Source organism: Diadema setosum, chromosome 18, assembly GCF_964275005.1.
Source record: "Diadema setosum chromosome 18, eeDiaSeto1, whole genome shotgun sequence".
NCBI classification, from domain to species: Eukaryota; Metazoa; Echinodermata; class Echinoidea; order Diadematoida; family Diadematidae; genus Diadema; species Diadema setosum.
Window position 1 is genome coordinate 17002109 of NC_092702.1, and position 25885 is coordinate 17027993.

Consider the following 25885-nt stretch of genomic DNA (forward strand, 5'->3'; position numbering starts at 1 on the left):
CAACGCTTTGGGCCTTGGCTGAATATTTGCCCAGATGTTATCAAGTTGAAGAAATGCCATCTTTTTGTGGGTTGCCGTGCAGAGGTGGATCTTTAACTGTGTGCAGGCTATTGGTGCATTTGCATTTATGGTGAAATACTGTATTATTTTGCATGCTAATTCATTATGTGAATGCAAGTACATCATGAAATTCATCGCAAAATACCGTGGTATTTATGATGGTAATTCAAATTTTGCATGAAAATACTTTTGTGAATTCAGTTGCTGAAAGACAAAATATAACAAATTGTTTGATACTGTGGCAATGAGAGTAATGTTTTCAATGCCACACAACTATCATCTCAATGTTGAAGGATCTGTATAATGCAGGAGTAACTCATTTTCGTTAAGGGTTAGGGTCAGTGGAAGGGTCTGGGGTAATTGCCCAGGGGGTAATTGCCCTAGACCCCAGTAAACAGCAAAATAGTGGCAATTATTCAAGCCTTTGCAACTGACAAAAAATGTGATACACTATCAGATGGAAAAAGGCAGCTTGTTTTGCCCTTCTTTTACTAGCTGCAACCGAGTGTGTATTTGTTTCAGACATACGGAACTCCTCGAGCTTTAATGAATACCTCACATTACATCATGATCCTAACTGTGTTTTGCCTACCCCTAGTGGTACTAATTTTGGCTTTGTTCATTCATTGACAGTCTAGATGAATTTAACTGATTCTCTTGCTCATTTCCTTATTTTTTTTTCCTGCAGATATTTCACAAGGATCACTTCAAAAGAGCATGAATGACACATTCTACCTAATAACTTTAGCAGCTGGGGGAAACCACCAAACTCCTGTACCAGTGATGTGCACATGTTCCTCCTTACTCTTCCAGTAGTTGTTTTGACTGCGTTTGGTTAAAACACACCCCTGGGACTCCAAGGGCCAGATCCCTTCCACGGCTGCAACGGCCGGATGCTGCCCGTGCCTCATCTCGGCATTGGGATTCACGCCACTATCCGCCTCATGATCACCACCTACGCATAGAGACGTTTGCCACCTTCAATGGATGTGCCTGCCTGCCATGTGATGCGGAGAACCAAGGGAACCGTTCGTAACTTTCACGAGATGATGACTTCCCCTCCTGCATCTTAAGGAGAGCGGTCTTAAAAGGAATACTTTCTTTTTTTTCCTTCCGCTCCCTCGCCGGTGAGGGCATTGAATCATAGCAACGTGTTGCAGGCAGTGCTCGGGTGGCTTGTCACAAACAGCCACCTGCACGCTATATCAGCTCAGTTTTTGCATTCTTGGGAGGAAAGAAGAAACTTGACTCTCCACAGCATTAGCCTATGGGATATAAATTACAAAAACTTAGCTGCTGTCGATGATAGTGTTACTGGATACTTCATCATCATTCTGCATTTCATCCCCAGCCGGACTTAACGGTGATCAGAGAGAGAGAGAAAAAGAGAGAGATAAGCAGAGCGCTCTCTAACGTCTTGTCTGTGGTTGTTAGATTCTGTCCAGTGCGGGGCAGAACTTCTGACAAGTGGTCAACATAGGGTGTACCATGGGGTCATCACAATCAAATCGTAAGGAAAACCTGGACTTAAATGGGGAAGGTAAGTATCACTTCTTATGCCTCTGCCACAAAGTATCGCTGGAGGCATTATATGCTTTCAGGTTGTCCGTCTGTCTGTCTTTCCATCTTTCTGTCTGTAATCAATATTGTGGACAGTGTAACTTACCCAGTAAGAGCCATTTTAGGTACCCAAATAAAACTTGGCATTGGGAGTGGATGAAGCCATGCCTATCAATTTTTGGGTGCACTCACTCAAGGGGGAAGGTCAAAGGTCATGGTCAAAATTTCAAAATTTTACTATTCCCCCCATACCTCAACAATGCCCGAAGGTATTTTCATGTTACTTGGTGTATACAGCTGCACATGTGTTACCAAATAATGATTCTTGAGGGAAAGTTCTGGGCTGTGCATGTGGTCAAAGGTCCAATGAAAATGCTAAAATTTCACTTTTTTTTCTCAATACAAAATGTATCTCAGGAATGGCTTATAATCTTCAGGAAAATTAGTACGGTGTACTGCCTGACAATGATTCTCTTTTTTGGGGTCATTTGGTCGAAACTCAAGGGTCAAAGGTCAGGTTAGAATGATAAAATTCTACTATTAAATGCTGAAATTACACTATTTTATCCATGACTTTGAAATACCTCAGTGCATGGAAATGTATGTATTCCTGCACAATGATTTTGTCTACAGGAAAAGATTTGGGCCATTAGGTCAAAGGTCAAGTAAAATGTTAAGATGTCAAGTCTTCCGTATATTTGAAAACAGCTTTCTGTATTGTCATAAACAGATACTACTAGTTAGTGATTATTGGAGAAAGTTGTTGGACATGGTGTCAAATGACAAGGGTCAAGAATAAGGGACAGTGCTGAATTTCTTAAATACTTTGATAAGAATTAAACAATTTGATAAGAATAAAGTGATAATTTCTGCAGCCAAATTTTGCAAGCACTTGGTCAGACTTGATATGGAGCCATTTTTTCATTTGCTTTTTTTTTTTTTTTTTTGCCAAATCCTTCTTAGAGTTTGCTGTATTGTGCTGATATATCAAAATCATTTTGCAGCCTTTGTATGATAAAAAGAAACCATTAGAAAAAAGGAATTTAAAATAATGATAGGTTCTTTCATTCATTTACTGCATATTCCTAAGAAGGTAATACTACACATTGTAGTTCTAAAAAGGGTGGAGACAATGAACATTATTCATGTGATTGACTTCTAGAATTCAGTTGCTAATGTGTTTATGTATGATACGTATTCAGTTGCTATATCATACAAAAGCTTTAGAAGACATCTTTTAGATACTGAGTTGAGATTTCATGCATGTATACCACTTTGTGTTTTTCAGACGCAACCTCTTTGAATCAAGTTTCGGCTGTTTCTCTTGAAGCAGATTTTTAATATAAAAATTTACATGTGACCAAATTGGACAACATTTGGAATGATACAGAATCATGTGACTTTCAGATATATGTATTCAGTGAATTTTGCATTGACTCAGTTGCAAAACATTGTTAGTATAAATTCTTTTTGGAGGCATTATACATCAGAGTACTTTGCTACAAATGTATGTGCAGAAAATTGTGAAATGCTGTGTGCCAGAGATGAAAATTTATTTTGAATGCAGTGCTGTATATAGGAACAAATGCCTGTGTGTTCTCTCTCTCTCTTTCTTTCTTTTTTTTTTTTATCTCTTTCATCTTGTCTTGCACAAGAATGTCTAGGACTGTCGTGCTGGGATTTATTCATGATTCATAACCACAGTATGGATTCCATGTAGTATGCATGCATCAGAATGCTCATGTCTGTGTGTGCGCATGTGTGTGGCGATGAATTTGATGCCGTGTGAGCAATGCAGGTATTCATGCATACATCCAGAAGTTCAGAGTGGACCAATAAAAGGGCAAATTCGTCACATTCTGTCTATTTTGGAATTGCTGGGATGTGTGCTAGAGACTTGTCCTACAGGAAAAAGAAAAATGAATGAGTGCATCTGCCATTAGAAAGGTCAGATTTAGTAGTGGATAAGGAGCATCTTATTTCGTTATGGATCATTTGTAAGATGCAAGTGAAGTCTGCTCCGTTGAAGTGCACACACTCTTATCAAGCCAAAAGAAAACACCCAAACAACATTTGACTAGCATGATTTGAATTTAGATTGTGAAATATGGATTGATTTTTTTTTCTTCATTTTGATGAAAAAGGCTGATTAAAATTGAGTTTTTACGGTAAAGGGCAAAAGGTCATGCCAAAATGGTTGAGAATCCTCTAGACAGTGTGGTGTAGGAGATACATTTGTACTGTACAGCAGTCTTGAACCATATTTTTGCAAAGTTTACTTTTTTAAAAGCAAATTTCATCAGCACAACAATGTATGCTATCTAGACATCAATTGAGGTACTTATTTAGATCAAGGAGGTTTTATACACTGGAGTTCCAACTGGCTGTGATTATTCAAACAGTTGTCAGATTTCTATTGATGTACAAAGGAATTCCACAGGTGCACTTGTGCCTTTGACGATTGATGTTCCTTGCTGCCGTCTTGCTCAGTATTCTGAAGATTAATTTTGAACGTTATCATAATTTTGGCCATATTTTGCTTATCTGTTTATTAAGTGAAATGAAATTTCAATTAATGATAAAGCATGTAAAACAAAAGACATTTCCGTCCAGAAATTTGCGTAAAAGTGTAAATCTGAGCTGTATCATGTGAAAATGTTTAAAACTGTACCATCCTGGAAAGCTGGTTTTATCACTTTTCCGCTTAGTTTCCACAAATGAAACTAATGTGGAATAATCTTCAAGTATAATTCTTTATTGATAGATATATCAGATTAGTGCCGGCATATGCCCAGTCAAGTAATTTTCATCTTTATTTCAGCATTTTTTGTCAATTTCTATTCGCGCATCCTCATGTCTGTACCACCTACCTTTTATAAGAAGGGATAGGGAAAAATAACTACCATCACAAAGAAATATTTTCCTTTGAAAGTGGCTAGTGATTATGCAATGAGACACGAGTCAATTGTCTTCCTATCTGCGCGGCAGATCCTGTTTTGCACATACTTCAAATATTTTTGAGCGGCGGCTTCGAACATCTAGCAAAGGAAATAAGACGGTTGTGACTCCATTCTCTAGAACCTCCTTGTTTAGATCAAGATGCAGAAGGTCCCTCATGACATTGGCTATTTAGAAAAAAAATCTGCTCTGTATACCCTGAAGTAGAAAACACACAATTGAGATAAAGATAGTCAAATGATTGGTTATTTCATTCTCCACATTTCTCCAGTGCTCTACAGCTAATCTTAACCCTTACTGTTCTTTGTCCACCAACTGACATGTCTTCCAGGAGTGCTTGCTTCCCCAAATTGTCCCAGATGTCTGGAAACCAGGCTAACTGCTGACGAATATAGAGAATTCATGCATAATTCTTGTAAATGTAATCCCTGCTATGTCTCCATAGTCTCCCTGTTGGACTGAGGCACATTGTTATACCTGGGGGCATTTAAATCATGAAGCAGTTTGGTCAGGTATTTTTCTGATGAACTGTTACAAGCTACCTAAATCCTTGCATTTGATTGGCTGAGAGAAAATTTGTCCGACAACTTTGTCGGACAAAATGCTTCATGAAATGCCCCCCCCCCCCCCCCCGAATGGTCTGACAAATTACAGTTGGGTCAAGTTTGGAGGTTCTAACTGAATTATGACAGAAATGTTGGGGAAAAGTTACAGCTTTATTAAGTGCTTTGGCACACAAAGGGTTAAGTTTGCAAGTTTCTCAGTGGCTTTGCACATGGTAAGCTTGATGACTGCAGAGCATAATTATCGAGCTGTGTTGCCCATTTTGTGCATACGAAATGTTGTGATCAATCATTCCTGATACAGGCTCCGTCATTGATGGATTAGGGCCCTGCTCCTGAAGATCCAGTGAATGATTCATAAGTCGCAAACACATCTGTGCCAGTGGTAATTATGGCCGTCATTGCTCTCGCCTCAGCTGTCCGCAGCAATTCACAGCTATTGTCGTTGTGCACGATTGCTTCTCCTGAATGTGAGCCTAAATAATGGAGATTTCTACTTGAGCGCATCGACTGTTGAATGATAATTTGGAGTTTAAAGATTTACACATACTTAGACGGTAAAAAAAAATCAGTGAGAAGATGGTTCATCTCATACATTGTACTTTTTCTTCAAATATCTGTACTGTTTATACCATACACAGTATTATGGAGTCTAATTTTTTCATGAATCAGGATTTCCTGACAGTTTTATGAGTGGAAAATTGAGCAAAGAAAATGGGATTCCATCGGGATTCGAACCCGAGACCTCCGGATTGCTAGCCCGGTGCTCTACCGACTGAGCTACAGTGTATAGAGAACCCGAGTTCAGTGTTCATCCCAGAAACCCTAAATTCTCAATGCTCAAATGGTCGGAAGCTATATAGCAGTGTGTTTGTGTGTGACACACACGTACACATTTGAACCTGGCATAAACCCAAAGGATAATTCAACTTGGGGATAAATGCGAGGGATCACCAAAGTGATGCAGCTTTTTGAGTATACATGTAATAAACGCAAACAGAAAACTGAACAGAATGGATATTATTTTTTAGTGGAAAATAGTTTTATGAGTGGTTAAATTTTTTATCGTGGAGCTCAATGGATGGAGAAATTGGTATCATTCAATCATTTTCTGGAAGCAAAATTAGCAATCATTAGACATCATTTAAACATTTTGCCCAGTATTTGAAAGGTTTGCATTATGAGTATTTCAATCTGGGCAACTTTCTTAAATTGCAGAATTCCCCGTGATTCATGTAGGTTGAAAATAATGAGGCAGAACAATATTTTTTTGATGTATTCATCATAGAGTAATTTAAAGGGAATGCCCTGCAAGTGTGTAAATGTGTGACTGAATGATATGCCAACAGCAGTGTAAAATGATTCTGCACAGAGAGAGAGATAGTCTATGGTGGGGGTGGGAGAGAGAGCCTGCAGACAAGTTTTCACTTTCCACCAGATGTGGCAATGTTTTCACTAATATTGCATGCCCTGGTGCAGAATTGGCAAAATATCACATATAATTTCATGCATGTCGAGCCACCAAACTGGGTCAGGTGTTGGACAGTTACTTGAGTCTCAGAGGACATCCTCTCTCCTGAGTAATATCGAAACTCTGCTCTGGACATGTTTTTGGCCCAGCGGGGAGGTTGGTTCTGGGGGAGTAGGTTTCAATCCCCTCTTAGTTGGTTTAAGATGACATTGTAGCTTTATCTTGCAAAATTTAACCCTTAGCATCCCCATGGCTATTTTATGTCTGTATAAATTTGATGGGACCATCTCCCTTCCTCCACACACAGCAGATGCAAAGGAGATCGGTGGGGTGGGGGGGGGGGGGGGAGAAAGAGAGAACAAACAAAATGGTCAACTTGTCTACATGGATATAACCAGCCCAGCCAAGAGCTGCTTTGGGGATAAAGCAGAGAAAATTGTAAATGGCAACACTTCTGTTATCTGATGCTAAATCCATACATTATAAGTGTAAACTGTACTGTGGCAGCAACATCAATTGTGGATGATGTGTCCGTGTAGATCTGGCCATGCAAATGCCATCAGATGTTCTTGCACCAAATGTCTCTTGACAGAGTCATGCGCTGCAGACACATCCCCACAAGACTTTGTTGGTTTTTCATAAACCAGCACAAAAATAAAGACACATATTATACATTTTTTTGCTTGTTGTGCATTATAAATGTGAAATTAAAAACATGCATACATTCAGTGTAATTCATTTTTTCACACCAAGCATCAAAAATTGCAAGTCCTTGTGCAAAATTTTCCACTTTTAGAGTAATTGTAATATGTAAATTACGCTGAGAGTATACCCTGTATAAAGGATTGTCTGTTTTTCTGTTTTCATTGAGAAAATGAATATAGCTGTTATTTTCGTGAGGGTTTAATTTTCACAAATTTCGCGAATCACTGTTGGACAGTGAATTTAACAACATGTGAAAATATCGCCATGCACTAGGGTAATAGTGCACTTATGTTAGCATTGGTGTCCATTCGCGAAAACAACATTTTGCGAAAATGTCTGTGATCTCCTCATTTACGAAAATATCTGTACATGAAAATAACAGCTTATGTACAGTAATAAGGTTCAGACATTTTATCTTCATGCTGGGTTTTTGCTCATATTTGTGTTCATTACTTTGTTACATTTTTTAAAGATCATTGATGATTTATATAATTTGTTCAATTTCTATACAGTATGAAATAATCAAGGAATATTGATCTGATGGGCAGTGATTTTCCACTTTTTTGTATTGGTGATTGTCACATTGTTTGTATGATTTTTCTCATTTCTCAGAATCGAATTCCAATAAAGAACACGGAGGGGGGAAAATTCCATTGTCGGGAACGAAGCAACACAACTCTCTTTCAGTAGCATGATTTAGCAGGATTTGTCGTTGAGATAGGTTGACTCAAATACAGTCAAATAAAAATATTACACACTCATCTATATATCAAAATGCTGTAAAATAGTGTAATTGCTTTTCCCCTTTAGTGTTTAAACTTGCCCCCCACATCAATTTCCACTCCTCACTTGTCATTGATACAGGAAATGCAGATTTGGTGGATTTACTAGCGATGCAGGACGATGGCTAACCAATCCATGCTTGGTAGCCACATGATCCCCTCTCCAAAATCTCCACCATCAATCATGGCAAGACAAACTCCACTATCACACTATGACTGTTCAGGCTCTATGTATATCTCGGCATCCCCAAAATGATATCAGACAGAAATATGATGCTCGGTTACTCAGCTAGTGTGATGTTTGTCTTAAAAGGAGAGTCGATGCTGGTCGGCAAAAAAAACAAGAGTTTTACAGAATGGATTTTGACCCAACGATCTTTTGCAGAACCTGTATCAAGCTAATGCCCCAGTCACATAGACATCCCGGATCACCCAGGACCACCCCGGATCTGATCCTGGGTGATCCGCGGAGAGATCTGTGTTGACGCCTTGGACATCCTTGGACATCCGTGTATGTCTGTGTAGATCTGGGGACATCCGGGGACATCCGGGAGGCCAACACGGCAACTTTTGGAGGTCAAAAACATCCGGCGTCATCCGGGGATTGCCATGTTGGCAGAGCAATCCGGGGTGGTCCGTGTGGCTGCCATGTAGCTGCCATGTTGATCCGTGTAGCTGCTGTGTTGATGCCGTGTGCACAGTCATACGAACGCTCTTCGACACTCCTTTGAGGTCGAAGCTATCCCGGATCTCTCCGGATCTCCCCAGATCTCCCCGGACCTCCCTGGATCACCGCATAGATCCTCAAGCATCCTTTTTTACATGTGACTATGGGCATGAGCATGGCGGAGTATTGACTCCTTGCTGCACATACATACACCGAGTTATGAATGTGGCAAAATAGTTACATGTATGCATAATATGCTAGACCATGCTGCCAGGACTATTGCATGTACACTGTATGCGTGTTATGTGTATCAACTGAATTTCACCCCAAGAGCATCTGAACAGAAGGTTTGTCCAGACGTTGTTGCGGTAAGGTCAGGGTAATTACCCTAGGGGGGCTAGGGTGAATTTGGTGGAAATAACCAGGACAACATCCAGACAACACTCAACATGGAGAGTCTTAAAAGGCAGGGTAAAAAAAAAAATGTTGTGGGAACAGACAGAGTGATTTATCTGAAGAGTTTGAAATGTTATTGAGGGAGTCTTGATAATATCATCATTCTAGATCATTTTGTACTATTTCCTATTCCTTTGCACAATGAATTGGCTCCCTGAATAGAATATCCTCAGAAGTTCTGCCCATTGGAGAATGGACTATACTGTAACAAGTATACATACTTTTCCAACTTGCTGTAATACTTGTATTTGACAAACCCATCAAATACAGCATTTCAAATATGTGTCTCTAGACCTATTGTAAGATGCACTGATAGATTAAAAAACCCTTGATAGGTTAAAATTCTGTCCCTTACCCCTAATCTTGATCCATTCATGCTCCTTTTTTTTTAAATTTTAACTGAGGTTTAAATATACGTACACAAAATGTATCCCAAGCAAGGTGATTGTTCAGTTACCTATTGAAATTGTTGATCTGTGAAAGTGCATAGTATTGATCTTGTTTACACATGTAAGGATATGAGGAGATGGGATCCGTGAAGATTACAGATTTTTCAAGCTTTTTTTTGGACTTTTTTGCTAGCATAGATTATGCATGACATCCTTTCTCATACATGTCCCTATATGTTTTAATGTCTGAAATGTTCCAACATCCCTATTCACAGCAGCTAGCAGTTATCCCTGCTGTATCAGCTGAATTTATGCCCAGATGTGAAGTATTGGTATCAATGTACATGACTGTGTAACTTCAAGAGTAATTTTCAGTACTGTTTGAGATATAGCTACAATGTAATGCTGCATTATGGTGTCATCTTGAATACTTCTTGAGAATTTTAATGTGCAGGCTGATGGATTGTGTGTGTGTGTGTGTGTGTGTGTGTGTGTGTGTGTGTGTGTGTGAAAGTTTAAAGGCAAGGTATACCATTAGGTTATGAAAGAGTAAAGAGTGTGTGTTTTGAGATGCATCTTAACATTGTTAACGTCATTGTGCTCATTTACTACCACAAACTGTCATTTATAGAGAGTAAAGACCCTCTGTGTACTCTCTGCAGCACCATAAATAATCTGGGGGGTTGGGATGGGAGAGGTCGTGTAGTGTGGGATTACAAGAGAGCTGTGCCATCAATTTCATTGTGAAGAGCATGCAATATTGCTATTTAATGTTCAAAACCTCATATCGGCCTCCCCATTTTATCGCACACTGTCATGCATGCATGTATACTTTATTTCTTGCCTCTTCAGCTGTCAGCGTTTCATGTTTGTGCTGTGATAAGCATTTTTATGAAGTTGTTTTCATAACCTTATCACTAGCCTGTCACTGAAAACCTTATATAGAGACGGGGATTTTGTCTTACATTGTCTTTTTGTGTGTGTGTTATAGTTGTGTGTGTTGCTATTTTAGGGCATACTTTCCCTATACACACCGTACCATGGATTATGCATTTATATTGTCATGTGTATAATGTGTGTCAAATTTCAGAATTTTTTGCCTGTGGGCTGAGTAGTAAAAAGTTGCTTATATGAAATTGTAATATATTTAGCTTGTGAAGGTATCAAAATATCACTATCAGTGAAGTCAGGAATAGATGAAAGGGATATGTAATGGAGTTGATAATGTAATTGTAAGGTACTGTATCTTTGGAGTGCCACCTCTGAAAGTTTTTTTTTTTTTTTTCAATGAAACTGCCTAGAATTTTTTCCCAACAGTATGGAATGTCCTTACATAGTTGAATTATAGTAGGAATTTCATTAATTCATATTAATCATCATGTGTGAATTAAAGAATCTCTACAATGTCCTAAAATCATACATGTACAATGTATGTCTGGTATCTTGTGTATTAATGTGAAGAGTTATGAATTTGATTTTTTTTTTATTACAAAGGATTTCAATTCACTGGTAAACTCTTGCATTGTGGAACTGTGTGTGTGTGTGTGTGTGTGTGTGTGTTTTAATTGATATTAGAACAGATGTCTTTATGCATTCATTGAAGTGGTACATGCAGGGAAACTAAAGAATCATGAGGCAGAATTTTATGGTTAAACCTCAATTCCTTTGTCTTGGATGGTGTATCATAGAAAAGCAGAGTTGAATTTCACACATGAGATTATGTACAAAGTGAGTATTACAAGAATTGTGCACAAGTTGTGCAATAACCGAAAGTAGATCTACTGCACATTGCAGATGTTGAATGCTCATGGTCTTTGCAAACTGACTTTCAACTTTACTTGCAAGTTCAACTTGCCTGCTTTGTCCCATATACATCAACATTTTCTGATCATCTTTCTTATCTTTACCTGATATGAATTCCCCCTGGAATTTCAGTTCTGTGTACAGTTTCATTGCTTATTTTACAAATTCTTCTCTTCATTGTCCTTTGTGTTCATTTCTTAGTCGGTGAAAAGTTATTTTAGTGAGCTATGTATCTTTAATAGCCAACACTTTTGCAAAATTTTCAATGAATTAAACAGTGTTATTCCAACCTAAGTTAAAAACAAACAAACACACAGTACTATTAAATCTTTATGTCGATGGTTAATGGGGGAATATTCTCTCAATTGTCAGGGTATAATTTTTTTTTTTGAAGTCTCACACATTTGCTGTGCCTCTCCTTTTTATTTGTCAACAATAAAAAAATCAATGTACATCATGTAGGTGCATGGTGTTCTGTTGCATACTGCATATACATGCAAAATTATGTGTTCCTAATCATTTTTAATGGGCATCAGTACTTGCAATATCTCTTTTGCTAATGTGCATGGCAGGTTAGGGTCTTTTTCTACCTTGCATAATTTGCAGAGAATTGTAGAATTGTGTTTGAATGCTGTCATGAATTGAAAGGGAACTATGCAATGCAAATCATGCATGTTGACTTGTGTTTATTTATGGTATACTCAACATCACTTACATGGTCAAGTGAATATTTATGTGTGATATATGTTTTATAATAATTTCTATACCATTTTTCTTCAGACTACTTCGCTATATGTAACAAAACCTTTCAAATCAAGATTTGCATGCTTCCATGACATGGCTAGCATGAAAAAAAAAAGTTTACAGGGAAACAATGCAAATCATGCTCAGTGTAGGAGAAGGTGTATTCCAGTGTCTTTTGTTATTTTTAAAGCATATTAGTAATTTACCAGTGATTGACAGATGATGTCATTGACAGAATCTTGGTTTGGAAGGTTTTTTGTTGTTGTTTTTTTTTTTTTTTTGGGGGGGGGGAGGGAGTTGTCAGAGTATCCAATTAATCTGAAGCAAAATAGAAAAAAAATATGTAACATATATCAATGGCACATGTTTAGATATTCTTTTGAACACATAAGCAATGATCAGGGTATTATAAATCAATACAAATCAACATGCATCTTTGCATTGCATTCGGCCCTTTAAGGAGCCGGCTGTGGGGGCAAAGAGGGTAATATTCTACCCAGTTAGAACAATCAATGGCAAATTTATCACAAGACCTCGGACTTCTGGTCTGCGCTTGCTTCAAGACTGAAAATTGGAAAAAAGAAAAAGTGCACTGCAGTAGTGGAGCATCATCAAACTTCAGATGTCTTTGAGAGACCCAAGTGCTGCATGTAACATGGCTGGGAGGTAGAGATTGAGAACGGGTATGCGTGACTTCCGCTCCCCCCTAATTGGACCAAATGGGCCCAAATGAGACCAAATGGGTCTGGAGATCTCCCAAGCATGGCTCTCTGGCTCTGGTTTAAATGCACGTCCACATCCATATAAGCAGTGCATGCATTGTATGTACAATGTACGTTCATATGCATGAAGTTCAAAGCAAATAGTGCATATTTTAGGAGAAGCTTGAAAGCAGTATTATTTGAATCACGTACCACATTTGTGCCATGCTTTCTTCGATGTACACCAAGATATTTCCAGTGTTTCCCACTTTACTGTTTACTACTACTGCTACTAGTAGTAGTAGTACTACTACTACTGATGTCGTGGTGGTAATTTACTTCCATTATATTCATTGGTAAAAACTGAGTGTGCTTTGTGCCATTTCCTCAATGGTGAAATGTACATGATGTGTACAAACGTATAATGTGCATGATCATTCATAAACGTCTAGCAGACAAGTTTTTTGTGTGTTTTTTGCATTGTTTCTGAAGAAATCAGCTTTATGATGAAATCAATTTGTTTCTCTGCTTTCTTTAGTACTCCCCTTTCTGCACTATCACCCACAATGCATGTACAGATATATGTTGTGTACACCAATTTCTTCTTTGGTCTGCATCTATGCTCTTCTTGTTAAGAAAATTAGTCTTGTGCATTTATAAGGGCAATTAACATCAAAATTACATTCAACACACAACTTTCAAAAGATAAAATGTAAATCCTAGCAAATTTATATTTCTAGTGCCATGTGTGTTTTTATTTGGCCAATATGATTCTTTATCTTGTAAACAAGAAATATGTCCACTGTATTCAGTATTCAGCTGATTTTTGTGTAGAAGTTTGTAACATTTTCATGTTATGTTTCAATATCAGTGCAAGGTACTAATACAAATATCTCTCACTCCTGAAAACATGATGCACTTATGTTATGTTTCAATATCAGTGCAAGGTACTAATACAAATATCTCTCACTCCTGAAAACATGAGTGCACTTATTCTTTCATAACATTGTAGATTATGTCTGATTCTGCAATTTCCCTTTTACCATTGTATGTATTGCGGGGAATTGCGCATTGAGCAACTCATCAAAACAGAAAGAGAGAGCAGGAGAGAGCGATGAAAATTTGTGCAGTTACAGGATGTTACATCTAGTTCAAGTCCATATCAAAATTTGAGATGTGCCTTTCTAGTATAAAATGTCCATTTTGGCATCTATAGATTGTGGTGGAATATTCAAGGAGGATTCGTGACTACTAGTCCCTTTAAGAGGAGAAAAATGTCAAAGTGTACGCCGCAGCCGATATGCCCGAAACTGGATACGTGATGCATTTTACGTTAGGATGGTTTGCGAATCCGACAATAATTGAATCGGCTGGATTCACGGAGATGCACTTGTTGGCGGCCTAGATCATGTTGTGCCCACAAAAGCAGCCTCCTGTTGTTACGCTTCACTTATTGTCGGGCAGAGCGCACCAATTTGAAAGTTGTTTGGAAAAGGTCATAAATATGGGACAGAAGGTTAATACGTGCAAGCAGTGCGACATATTCATTTCATAATATCTTAATTACATGAAATGTATTTCAGTCATGTGGCTTCTCCTTATTGAATTCAACCTTTGCTCTTTGAGTATTCTCCAAGCATCTTTTCCGATTTCCTTTTTCAGTGGCCATTTGGCAGTAATATCTTTCTCTGCCATGCAGCATATTTCCATTCCAAGTGATTTCAACCATTGCGATTGAATAGCTTGATCCATTATTCTTGGAGATTTGAGATGGTTTCAGAGTTAAATTGTATTGATTCATTATGTAACGACAACAAATGGAGCCGGGACTCGCAGTGTTGGTTACAGGTGTTCGTTTTTATTCGCAGGTTCTGATCGTCAAAACCAAACCCAAGCCCTGAAAGATGTAAACATTATGTACACGGGATAATGAGTACATTGTATCATCAATGAATACATGAATAAATATTTGACATTAATATAGCATATACACAGTCTTATAGCTCAGTTGTGTTCACTCTTATTCGTGATGATTTGTTGCATCATTGCATCGTTATACATCATAATAATTAGCGACATTCATTAGCATAATTTCTGCAACTTGTAATTGGCACATAGTCTTTGATTGACATTTAAACAATGAATGGTTACTTCTGATAATTCATGCTATATGCTCATTGAGTAATCGTTTCAACTGCTTGATTATAGCTATTCCTTCGCGCTTACATATTTACAATGGCAAATCTCTAATTCGCATTAGGTTTCTCTATATAGTCCAAAGAGTTAACTTTATGTCAGAAGTTCTGATACAGACTCCGATGTGAAAGCGTTTATATTGGCTTAACTGTAGCTCTACTGTTCTATAACAGGTGTTTCCATGTGAAAGCTCCTAGGTCGTAAATGTGTCAAGAATGCTCTCTCACTGACCAAAGAGGATTGAATGACCTTAGGTCCAAAGTCCGCTCACTAGGTTAAAGTGAATTTGCTCTGTTTTCTACAATCTTGACGTCACAGTGTTTCTTGATAGAATGAATTGTTCTTGAAGCTCATAAATGTATTGCTATTAACTTGAACAAGTATAGTCACATTATTAGAATAATGCATCTAAAGCAGAATGATTAGCAAATGTAATTAACAGATACCACATATAAAGAAGTTTGCATGATTGCAACTCAATCCAGCAATAACAGATATTGATATCTCAATATTTTCTTATACATCTCAACATAATAAAGCAGATTCCATTTGCTCAAGGTACAAACAGTAGGCATTCAATACTGGACATAAGTTCTCTATATAAACTTATACTGCTAAACTCTCATATCATCTCCATTGGGCAAGATATGGAAACAGGGAAAGGAATTAGAGGAAGAATAAAGAAGAAGAAGAAGAAGGAGAGAGAGGGGGGGGGGGGTCTCCTAGTGCATACACCAATATGACTAGAATACTACACTCACGAGTGTTTACTCCACAATGTCATCACACACACAATGTCACCAATCAAGATGTTGTGAAAGCAGCAATGAACATACATCTTCAAATTGTCAAGTCTATCTTTTAACCAGCTTTCTAACAAGTTCTTCCTATTTGTCAACTCAACTTAACTCAACGTCCACTCACATAATGTAGGAGCTTGATAACCGATAAACAAAGTCATATCAACCAATCTGAGTCTGAGGCAGGTTTGAGCCATACATTTCAGAAGTCAGATATATATGAACGACAATGAAATCTCATGATGTGCCCATGCACATTCGCATCACTCTGTTCAACATAACAGAGGATCCCTATTTCAACTCTATTTGAAATAGCAACAATGTTATCACTGATCTACAGCGCAAGTAGCAGCTCATAGATAATCCTAACACTATCTGGACAACATACTAGACTCGAACTAGACTTCACAGTTTAAGCTTGACAAAGAAGATAACTTACCCCTGCCGGGACAAAGATAGCTGACTCCCGATCACTCGCTCTGCTTCACAATATCTTGCTGTTTCTTCGTTGTCAAAGATTCCAATATGAAGTGAGGAGAGGAAAACTTCGCTATTTATTGGGTTTAGGACCCTTCCCAAAGATATATTTTAACTTTAAATTCCAATCCACCCACGCACAGTCCTACGTCACTTTTACTGCCACTTTGTTTGGGTGGAGGGCTATGTCTGGCCATGAGGTCATAGCTTGACCCAAGGAGAGCAGAGAGTGGACATTATGCCCAAATTTGGCAAGTAAAAGTGGAGAATGTGACCGGAAGGATTGGACTTACTGAATGACGCAGGGCGACTCATTTTCCAGAAAATGTATTTTTATGTTACTTTTTGTTTTAATATTTCATTCTTAGAAATCTTTCTTTCCTTTTGTTTTAGCAAAAACCACAATGTTACAATTATTATGCTAGAGTGTTTTTGTTTTCTGATTGATTTATTTGCTTTACAAGGCGACAACAGCACTGGTGAAGATTTGTTTCGTTTTGTTTTGTTTTTCTTTTAAATTCCATTTTCATTGGTGCAGCTAGCATGTCACTTTAGTAGTTAGAAATGCACAGGCAACAGTGCGTGGGTTGTAAAAGTGATTGCTAATGTACAAACACCAAAATGGATTTATATCTTCTGCTTTTTTCCCAGTTGACAAACAGGATGCTATAGATCTATATGCCTGCTTGCATGGGGTAACTAAAGTGTGTGCTGGACAGGTAAAAATGAATGATGGGCATTTGCCTACATAAGTAAAAAAAAAAAAAAAATGGTTACACATTGTTCATAACATGACATCAGAATGGGTTGCAGCTTAAAAGATAAGTTGCAGAGTTTTTTATTTGTGCACTTCTATCAAATTCTATCACTGGATTTACCTTTCATGTAATGATAAGCAGACAATCAAAGTGCAATGTGTAGTGAAAAACAATCTATGATTAGAAAAAAAGATTGTCTTGATTGTTTCATTAAAATGATGAATTTGATGATAATGATTTCTATGAGAATGGTGGTGATGGCATGTTTCTTGTATACATTTGTAGCATATTATAATTGCTTTACAGAGTCTTTATGGGCTTGGACACTTGAAAAAACAAATAAAACAAGCAAGAGAAATGTAAGGAAATGCAAATTATTTTTAATACATTCTTCTGTCCCCTTCCCCCTTTACTTTCACTCGTCTGGATTTAAGAAGTGATGGCGGCATCAAACCAGATCACCAAAGGCACAAATGCAACCTGTAGAATTCATTTGTGCATCCCTTGAAAATGGGCAGCCGTTTGAACAATTATAGCCAGTTGGAACTCCAGGTCTTCAAGCTGTGTTGATTATATTATGATTTGCTGTACATTATACTCTATGGCCCGAATTCACGAAGGTGGTACAATCTTTGTCCCATTGTTTAAACCATGGACAAAGACCGTAGTTTTGTAATGGGCGTCAAGTCATTTCGTCGATGAAATGACTGATTTTGTCGACGAAATAGGCCCTGCGACACTTGGCGCCCCATACAAAACTACAGTCTTTGTCCATGGTTTAAACCATGGACAATAACCATGGACAAAGATTGTATCACCTTCATGAATTCGGGCCTATGTGTCTGACAAAGAACCACTTTGGGCTTTTGTGGAAGCGATTCCCAGTCATTGTGTCCATCCCATCCCATGACATGTATACTGCCACGGAGTGAACATTTGTGACCCGAGCCGAGAAAATCAAGTTTGAAGTCAGAACACCACAATCTGTCAGAACGTTCGGATTTCTGTTTTTACATAATTTTGTAGTCTAATGTATCTTCTATCATCTGCCGAAATTTCGAAGCTAAATGATCAAAGGAAAGGCCAGATAATAGCATTTTTTCTGGGCCATGCTTGGCTCGCCCGTCAGCGACTTTAGGATCCTTTTGTTGTAGCGGGTCACATTTGGATGTCTGGATCCTGCCAGTCAACAGTTGGCAGCGAGCGTGCAGTAAAATGCCAATATTTGCATTTTAGGGCAAAAATTTTGAACAGGTGAATTTAGGTGTGCATGCCCCGTGCAGTGAGAGGGGCGATATTGGTGCACTGAGTAGAATAAGCAGACCGTAGGCGGTAAACACATCTTTGTACTTTTTTGACCTCTGAGTCATGTGAAACCTGACATAATAGCTACATGTACTTTACAAAATCACCGATGGTGTTGCATGAATGAAGTGGGGGAAAAATGCCTGAAAACAGTTTAGCTGATGAATCATTCATTGCTGGATGGCTGTATAAGAGGAAGTATACATGTTGCAATTAAATTTAATTTCGTTTTCAGATACTGCTCGTGGAATTAACGCTAACCTTGCCATGAAAATTCATCCAATTTTGTGAGCTTCAAGGTTCTGAAATCAGGGTTCTGCTTCTCTGAAATTGCACTGGACTTTAATTATAGTGGAGAACAGAGCAACAGCTACAGTGTAATGCTTGTGTCCTTACGGAGGTGCAGACTACAACGTAGGTTAGCGCTGTTCCCATTTGTGTTGCTGTTATAACCATGCAAGAATATTATTGAATGTGTACAAATTCCTTTTTCTTTTGTTGTTTTTGATAGTTTTCACATGAAAGATAGACAGAAAAAAACTATTTAAATTTGTGAACATTGACAGTTGAAGGAGATATGATTCAATTATTGATTAAAGGTTCTTAGGCACATCAAATCCAAAATGAATCGATAGAGAACAAGATGAAGCACAATGCACAAAATGACTCGTAAGGCTCAGTCAGAGTGGCAAAAGATCAACACGTTTGTAAAGATCGCGAAGTCTTCACAATCTTTTGTCGTTCCGTCACACAGGCAGCCAAACTTCTCGATCTTTGGATCGAGAAGTTTAGGACACTAAGTGCGCGTGCACAAGGAAGAAGAAAGCATGCCGTCTGATGGCTAGTGACAGTGACGTAACAATGAACACAGTCTGTAAAATACAATAGCGGTGTGCTTCTGAGGCACCGCCCGAAAACAGGTGGTGGACTGGTCACATGTTGCAGTTTCAGTTTCTAGCAGTCACACTGGCAAAAGATCAAGAAGTTTGGTTGGGGTGGGGGAAGTATCCCTAGTTGGAGTGGGAAGTTTTGCGGGAAGTTTGCAGCCACACTGGCAAAACTTTGAGATCTTTAAGATCGCGATCTTAAACTTCTGGATCTTTTACCAGTCTGTCAGCACCTATAGATATGTTTGTAAAGGCAAAACATAGTTTCCGTACAAATATGATTTCAGAACCGGGCAATCTTTGCTCTATAGTTTAGACATACGCATTAGACATGTGTGAAAATAACAGTGTGATAACACAATTTCAGTTGGGTAAATATTACCCCCCAAAAGGGACTATTGCAATGTCAGAGCATTCCCGAATGTGGTTACTGCGTAACGTTTTGTAATAGGTTACATATATTGGGGCCATAGCAGTATCCATATTGCAAGAATAAATTGCATGCAGCTTGTCCATAGATGCATGCGATTCATACTACTCACGTCATGTTCTACCTCCCCACTACTGAACGGGGGTGGGGGGTGCTTCAGGAATAAAAGTCATGTACTGTAATTAGAATTATTTTACACTTTCCTCATAATCCTGGCGATTCGCATTAGCCAAACAAGTTTCTTGGTTGTGCCATTTAGTGTATTGCAAGCAAATTCTGAATGGGGGAAGATGAATTTTGAGCCCTCCTGAGAACTATAGCTTTAATAGCAAAGTTGACATTGTGTTTTGATAAATTTAATATTGCTGGAATCATAGTTTTATGGGCCATTCTCCCAACAAGTGTGCAAAACTGTGATTTTCGTGTCACCAGCATGTTCATACAGTTTAAATTGATATTTTGTTCCACAGAAATCAATTTTTTTAGTTAAATTTATCTGAGAGGTAAGGCCTGTAAAATACATATCAATAAAGCTATTGGGACATCCCGGATAACATTAGAAATACGATCCGAAGTTTGATGTAACCCTAAATAACCCATGTTGCCAGACAAGGAAGTGCTCATATATCAAGTTGTTACTCGTTAACATATCATTCAAATCAAATCTTTTGTACTTTATTTCATTGCCCCTTGAGTGCCTGAATGAAAAATAATATTACATAGCAATATGATGTTTTGATATTTCTCTAAGAGATCATTTACATCATGTTGCCAAATCGCAGTCAGATACGTTACCCTTTTTCAGACTCTTGAGAGAAGATCAAAGAAATGCCGCATGGCAGTGTAATTTCATGTGTTAAACAAAGTCAACCTAAGGCATACGTGGAACCATGATTTATTCATTGAATCTCTTGTTACAAAAATAAATACTGATCCGAAGTCGCGGAAGCCTAATGTTACGATGAGCTGATATCAGATACGTTACGTAAACTTTGCTTCATTTAGAGAAGAGTGTGCTGTAAATAAAAACAAGCTCAGATACTTTTGAATACTTACAGTAATAATTTATCACACAACAGAAATTGTTGGAGAAACTGAATATTGTTGTAGATAATAGTGTAAGAATGGTAACGGCGCATCAGATACGTTACCATCAAACATGTCATATATGTACGTTACCAATAAAATGTATCGTGCAGCAAGGTTAACCGCGACGCGCTTTTGCACACGGATTTAACCGGTTGACAACGTGCTCTATATGACATGCGAAGAGGTCATATGGTTCTAAGAGGCAGAAGTTTATTTGATGAAAATCTGTTTTGAAATGGCTGATATATCCAAAATAAAGTAAAAGAAAGAGGTCCTAACAAAATGTGATGGCTCATTACTTTTATTTGGACATCTTTCTTGTACTTTACTTTGGACATCTCAGTCATTTCAAAACTGATTTCATGAAATAAATACTTAATTCTTCTTAGAGTTGTATGTTGTATTTAAGTGGATTTCAATTATCTTGCAAAAAGTTTAAACCTAAATACTCATCTAAACCAGAACTGTACTATCCCTTATTGTGGCATTTACAAAAAGTGCCGTTAGATATATGTTACAAATTCATTTTATTTCTACTTTGTTGTGTTTGTGTCTGTGTGTGTGTGTGTGTTTGTGTGTGTGTGTGTGTGTGTGTGTGTGTGTGTGTGTGTGTGTGTGTGTGTTTTGTTTCACAATAACATAGAAAGACTTAAAGATATCGGACCACCTACAGGATATTCCGTAGTTCGTCCGAACGCCGCAGAGGCCACATACGGAATATCCCGTAGTAAATGAAATGACTTATAAACGACGTCATTCCAAAGTTCTTTCACCTTCTAACCTTTGACAACATATCCCAGAATGCTTTGTTACACTGTCTACGATAATTCAAGAACATTTTGTCAGTTGAACGCCAACAATATCGTAAAAATCATTGAAAAAATGTGTGTTTACATGGAATAACGCGAATAACCATGAAGCGTCAAGGGGTGCTATCTACAGCTGTACGGAGTGCTCGATTTTGGATTTTCTGTCACAGTTTTTGAGAAGGTTTGGACACTTGCCGGGCGATGATTCGACTGTGATAATAGTCCCACATGTATATCCACATGTATGTACAACAATTGTATAATCCAGTCGAAACTGAAAAGCTGTAGATCTATAGATATAGCGACGAGTTTCGCTTCAACACGCTATATAGGATGCACACAATAACACTATGGATTTCCTGTGCACTCGCAATGGTGTCATCGTCATAAACATGAATATAAACCTGCAATTATTGTATCAATGGTCATGATATTTGTATGTCCAGAAAGCTGACACTCTGATCATTTCATTTCCGGTACTGGATGTGTAAAATTACAACATTTGCTATTTTTAATCCATGAATGAAAGCAAACAAACAAATTGATTTTGTAACTTTTGGATTACTGTACTTCACTTCTGCTGAGTACTATGACTACACTGTGTAGTGAATGGCAACATGTCATATACCATTTTAAAGGGAATTTTGTATTCTTTCAAATGACATATAACTTGTCTATGTTTTGTTCATTGCTTGCTAATGAAGAGCAATTGTTTTGAGAGTTGACTGCCTGTCGGCGTGTGTGCGCAAACGGTGCTGGGCCACTACGGTGTTTGTTTACACAAGTGCGTTGGTCCGATATGGGTTAAGGGCTGAAGTGTGGTACCCACCATTCTTTTAACTTTACAGCAACTACATGACTGGTCTACCTTTGTTCATTATAATTTTGCATCTTATCTACATAAAATGGGGTTAGTGTAATATGGTTAAAGCCAAGAGCACTTCCTTCGATGCAGGTTTATGTTCTGAAAATGACAATAAGATTTGATGTCTAACGTTTTGCATCAGGTTTTTTAATCACATGTTTGAGTAATCAGGGTTTGATGTAAATCAGTAGTTTACTATGTCATTGAACATAAATACTTTGTCAGATACGTTACCATCGGTTATTGGTTCTTGAGACTTAATTTATTACAAACAGGAAGAAAGGAAAATTGAATTCGTGTGTATCATTTGCATAAATCTTGTTCAATTTCATTCTTACCGTCTTCCATGTATCATAATAACTAAATTTTGGAACTATATCAAAAAAGAAGTACTGTGGATTTGTGCCTGCTTGGCTCTCGTATTTCACGTACATCTCAAAGTTTTATTGAAGAGTTATCTAATCTTCTATCTATGACGAGAACATTTTTTACGTTTAGAAGTGCGGTGTCTTAATGAAAATAATCCTATTGCGATGTTCTTACAAGTTGAAATTAATATATTGGCATGATTGGTGTTGGGTTTAGAATTGTGTACTAACGGAACGTTTGACGCGTCAGATACGTTACCACACACCGTTCTTCTTTCGATTTGAAATGTATTTAATCTGGCAGAGATGTTACCTAGCATTTGCTATTTGTGAGAAGTATAATACTTGTTCATAAAGTTTCATACATAATCAATGAGATTATTGATATAATTCAAATGCAGGTAAAAAGTTAGATTAGGGTAACATATTTTCAGCCAAAATATGTATATGTCCTTGATTTTTATTCAGCCTTCATTTTATAAATTACGATCATTTTTATTACAGATTAGATCAAGGCTGACTCAAAAATGTTTCCATGATGTTTGTAGATGTTTAAGCTTGTGATTTTACAAAATTAGCATTGTCATGTTAAAGCAAGAAATAAACAGACAATCAACAGTTTTCTAAGATGCTACCTCTGGTAACGTATCTGATATTTGGTTTCAACATGCAAAAAAAGGACTCTACATTTGGAAATGTTTCTAGAAAAAGTATGGGCTCTCAAAAATCACCCATTGATTCTTTTGTATTCCCAAGGGATTGAAGTTTCTGAATTGATAAAAAATGAATGAAATTTCTGATGTTGAATTTTTGTCATTTGTACAACGGTAATTGCACACTTTTTCGGGGAATGGCCCTTATGTGTGTGTTTTTTTTTTTTTTTTGTGGGGGAGGGGGGTTTGTTCATGAGAAATGCATCATTACACACTCATAGAAATGCATCATGCTCTTAACTCATGACGACTATCGACAGCAACTTGTCAGTGATTTTAATTGTTTGAGATCACTACAAAGAAAGCTAAATCAACTGACACCACCAAAATCCAATAATATTATTCAAAAAGCGGCATTGTCTTTGGTCTCATGCAATTTGAACATGCAGGAATGCAAGAGTTTTCTTAGTGGGGCATGCTGTACACATACATATTTTTTCTTCTCGATGTTTTGATATTCACACTAGGTTAGATATTATAAGTAACTACTTTAAATGTCAAAGCTTTTTTTTGTGAGTGCTTGATAGGAAATGAATGTTGAGATCATGCGTTGACTGAAAAAGTTTACTTCTTTTTTTCTTTCCCTCCGACTTCAATGGAATGAAATCTCTGTTTGCAGTGAAGTGAATTTTGCTCCTGCAGAACTGTGCGGAGACTTGATAGTATTATTGATGCCCCTCACATAGTATTTTTCTGCTGTCATTGTCATGATTGTATATAAAAACAATTAAAATCAGCAAGTATATTTTGATTAATATTATATTCTGTCTCATTACCTGAGATCACTGTTGATGACTTTGCCATTAGTTCTATAGTCTGACTTGATGTTGTTTTGATTCATTGAAGAATATTTGTTTGAACAGATTATGCATCCATGGGGAATTCTGGTTAGATGAATGTCTCAAATGAAATGTCACTGCCATGCATTTTTATGTAAAAAAAAACAATGTAATGTGCTGATGCACTTTTCCATGTGGTGAATGTAAAGCAGAAGGTAATGAAGTTGTTATATGAATGCAAGATATGCAACACAAAATTAGAGTGCAAAGTCCAAAAAGGGTCTGTGTGACAATTTGATTGTCAACATAGTGATGGTGATGGTTTTGTGTGTAAAAAAGATGCTTTTTTTAAATGAAACTACAGGATGAGATACTGTTCCCAAGATTTGTACACTTGCATTTAGTTTTATTCATCCAGGGACCAATTCTAAATCATTTTCTGCCCATGGCTTATCCTGTTTTATATTAAAAATTGCGAGTGAATCAATCTCAAGTACTTTTTGAGATTAGTAGCAAGTTGTTTGTCTTCATGTAATTAAATGAAGAAACTACATTCTCTTGAGCATGAATCTGCCCAGTTGTTGTGTCAGACTTGGTGTTGTCTCTTTTGCCTTGAAGAGAATCTATTCCCCTTCCTTTTTTTTTTTTTTTTTTTGCAGCGAGATATCGAGTTACGACAAGATATTGGATAAGATGGATTGGAACAGTGTCTATTAATTTAAAGTCCATCAGTCCTGATGGTTTGAGCCTTGATATCATCTCGTCTGCTGCCGGAGACTCCTGGGCATGCAAGGAGTGGAGGAGAGGGGAGGGAGGAAGGGGGATAGGGGAGGGGGAGGGCAAGGGAGGTTGTAGTAAAAGGGGCTCTCACAGACTTGTCTTCTTCACTTGATTGATAATGAAAAACATGCTGCAAGCAGACGACCGTGATTACTGATAGGGGGCGGGATGTGGAGGAGAGAGGACAATGAACTGTGAGATTTAAAACCGCTTGAGACTGAGCGCCCATCCTCATGCATGTTGGTGTGCTAAAGAGGTACCCACCACAATTTCTGCGCCCTGTTTTTTCAGGCTGCTCAATTCGTGACTGCTGGGGCTGGGGGTTCGTGTCTTGCATTATCATGATATTTTCAATTTCACACATTATACAAACGTAGAATATCCAATGAATGTGGTGTGCTCTTAAAGTACAGTTCCACTCCGTGTTAACTTTGCCTTTTTCAAATACTTTTGCTTAAGAAAAACTGGAATCTGCAGAAATTTCATCAGGATTGGATATGAGATAAGAAAGTTATTGCAATTTCATGGTTTACATGCATATATTAAAAAACAAAACAAAACTGCGATATTTGTTGCAACCACACACCCATGCAGGGTAGAACATGACAAGTTTTCTGTCAACCTGCATATAAATCTCATTTTGATATCCTTTGTGAAAATGTGGAATCAACGGACAAACCGTAGACTTTTGCATCAAGTCATTATTGCACTGTCAGTTTGTAAAACTTATAACATTTAGGGAAAAGATTGTGTAGCCAGCTGAATTATTG

The 25885-nt window shown here is 37.7% G+C and overlaps 1 protein-coding gene across 1 annotated transcript in view; it reads left to right on the top strand.

Moving 5' to 3' along the window:
- The first annotated feature begins 754 nt into the window (after positions 1-754).
- LOC140242177 (serine/threonine-protein kinase 32B-like) overlaps positions 755-25885 on the top strand; it is a 167834-nt gene continuing 142703 nt past the window's right edge. Inside the window, exon 1 of the mRNA XM_072321943.1 lies at positions 755-1600. Within this exon, the coding sequence (XP_072178044.1) occupies positions 1549-1600 (52 nt within the window). The 5' untranslated portion in view covers positions 755-1548. The remainder of the gene's footprint in view (positions 1601-25885) is intronic.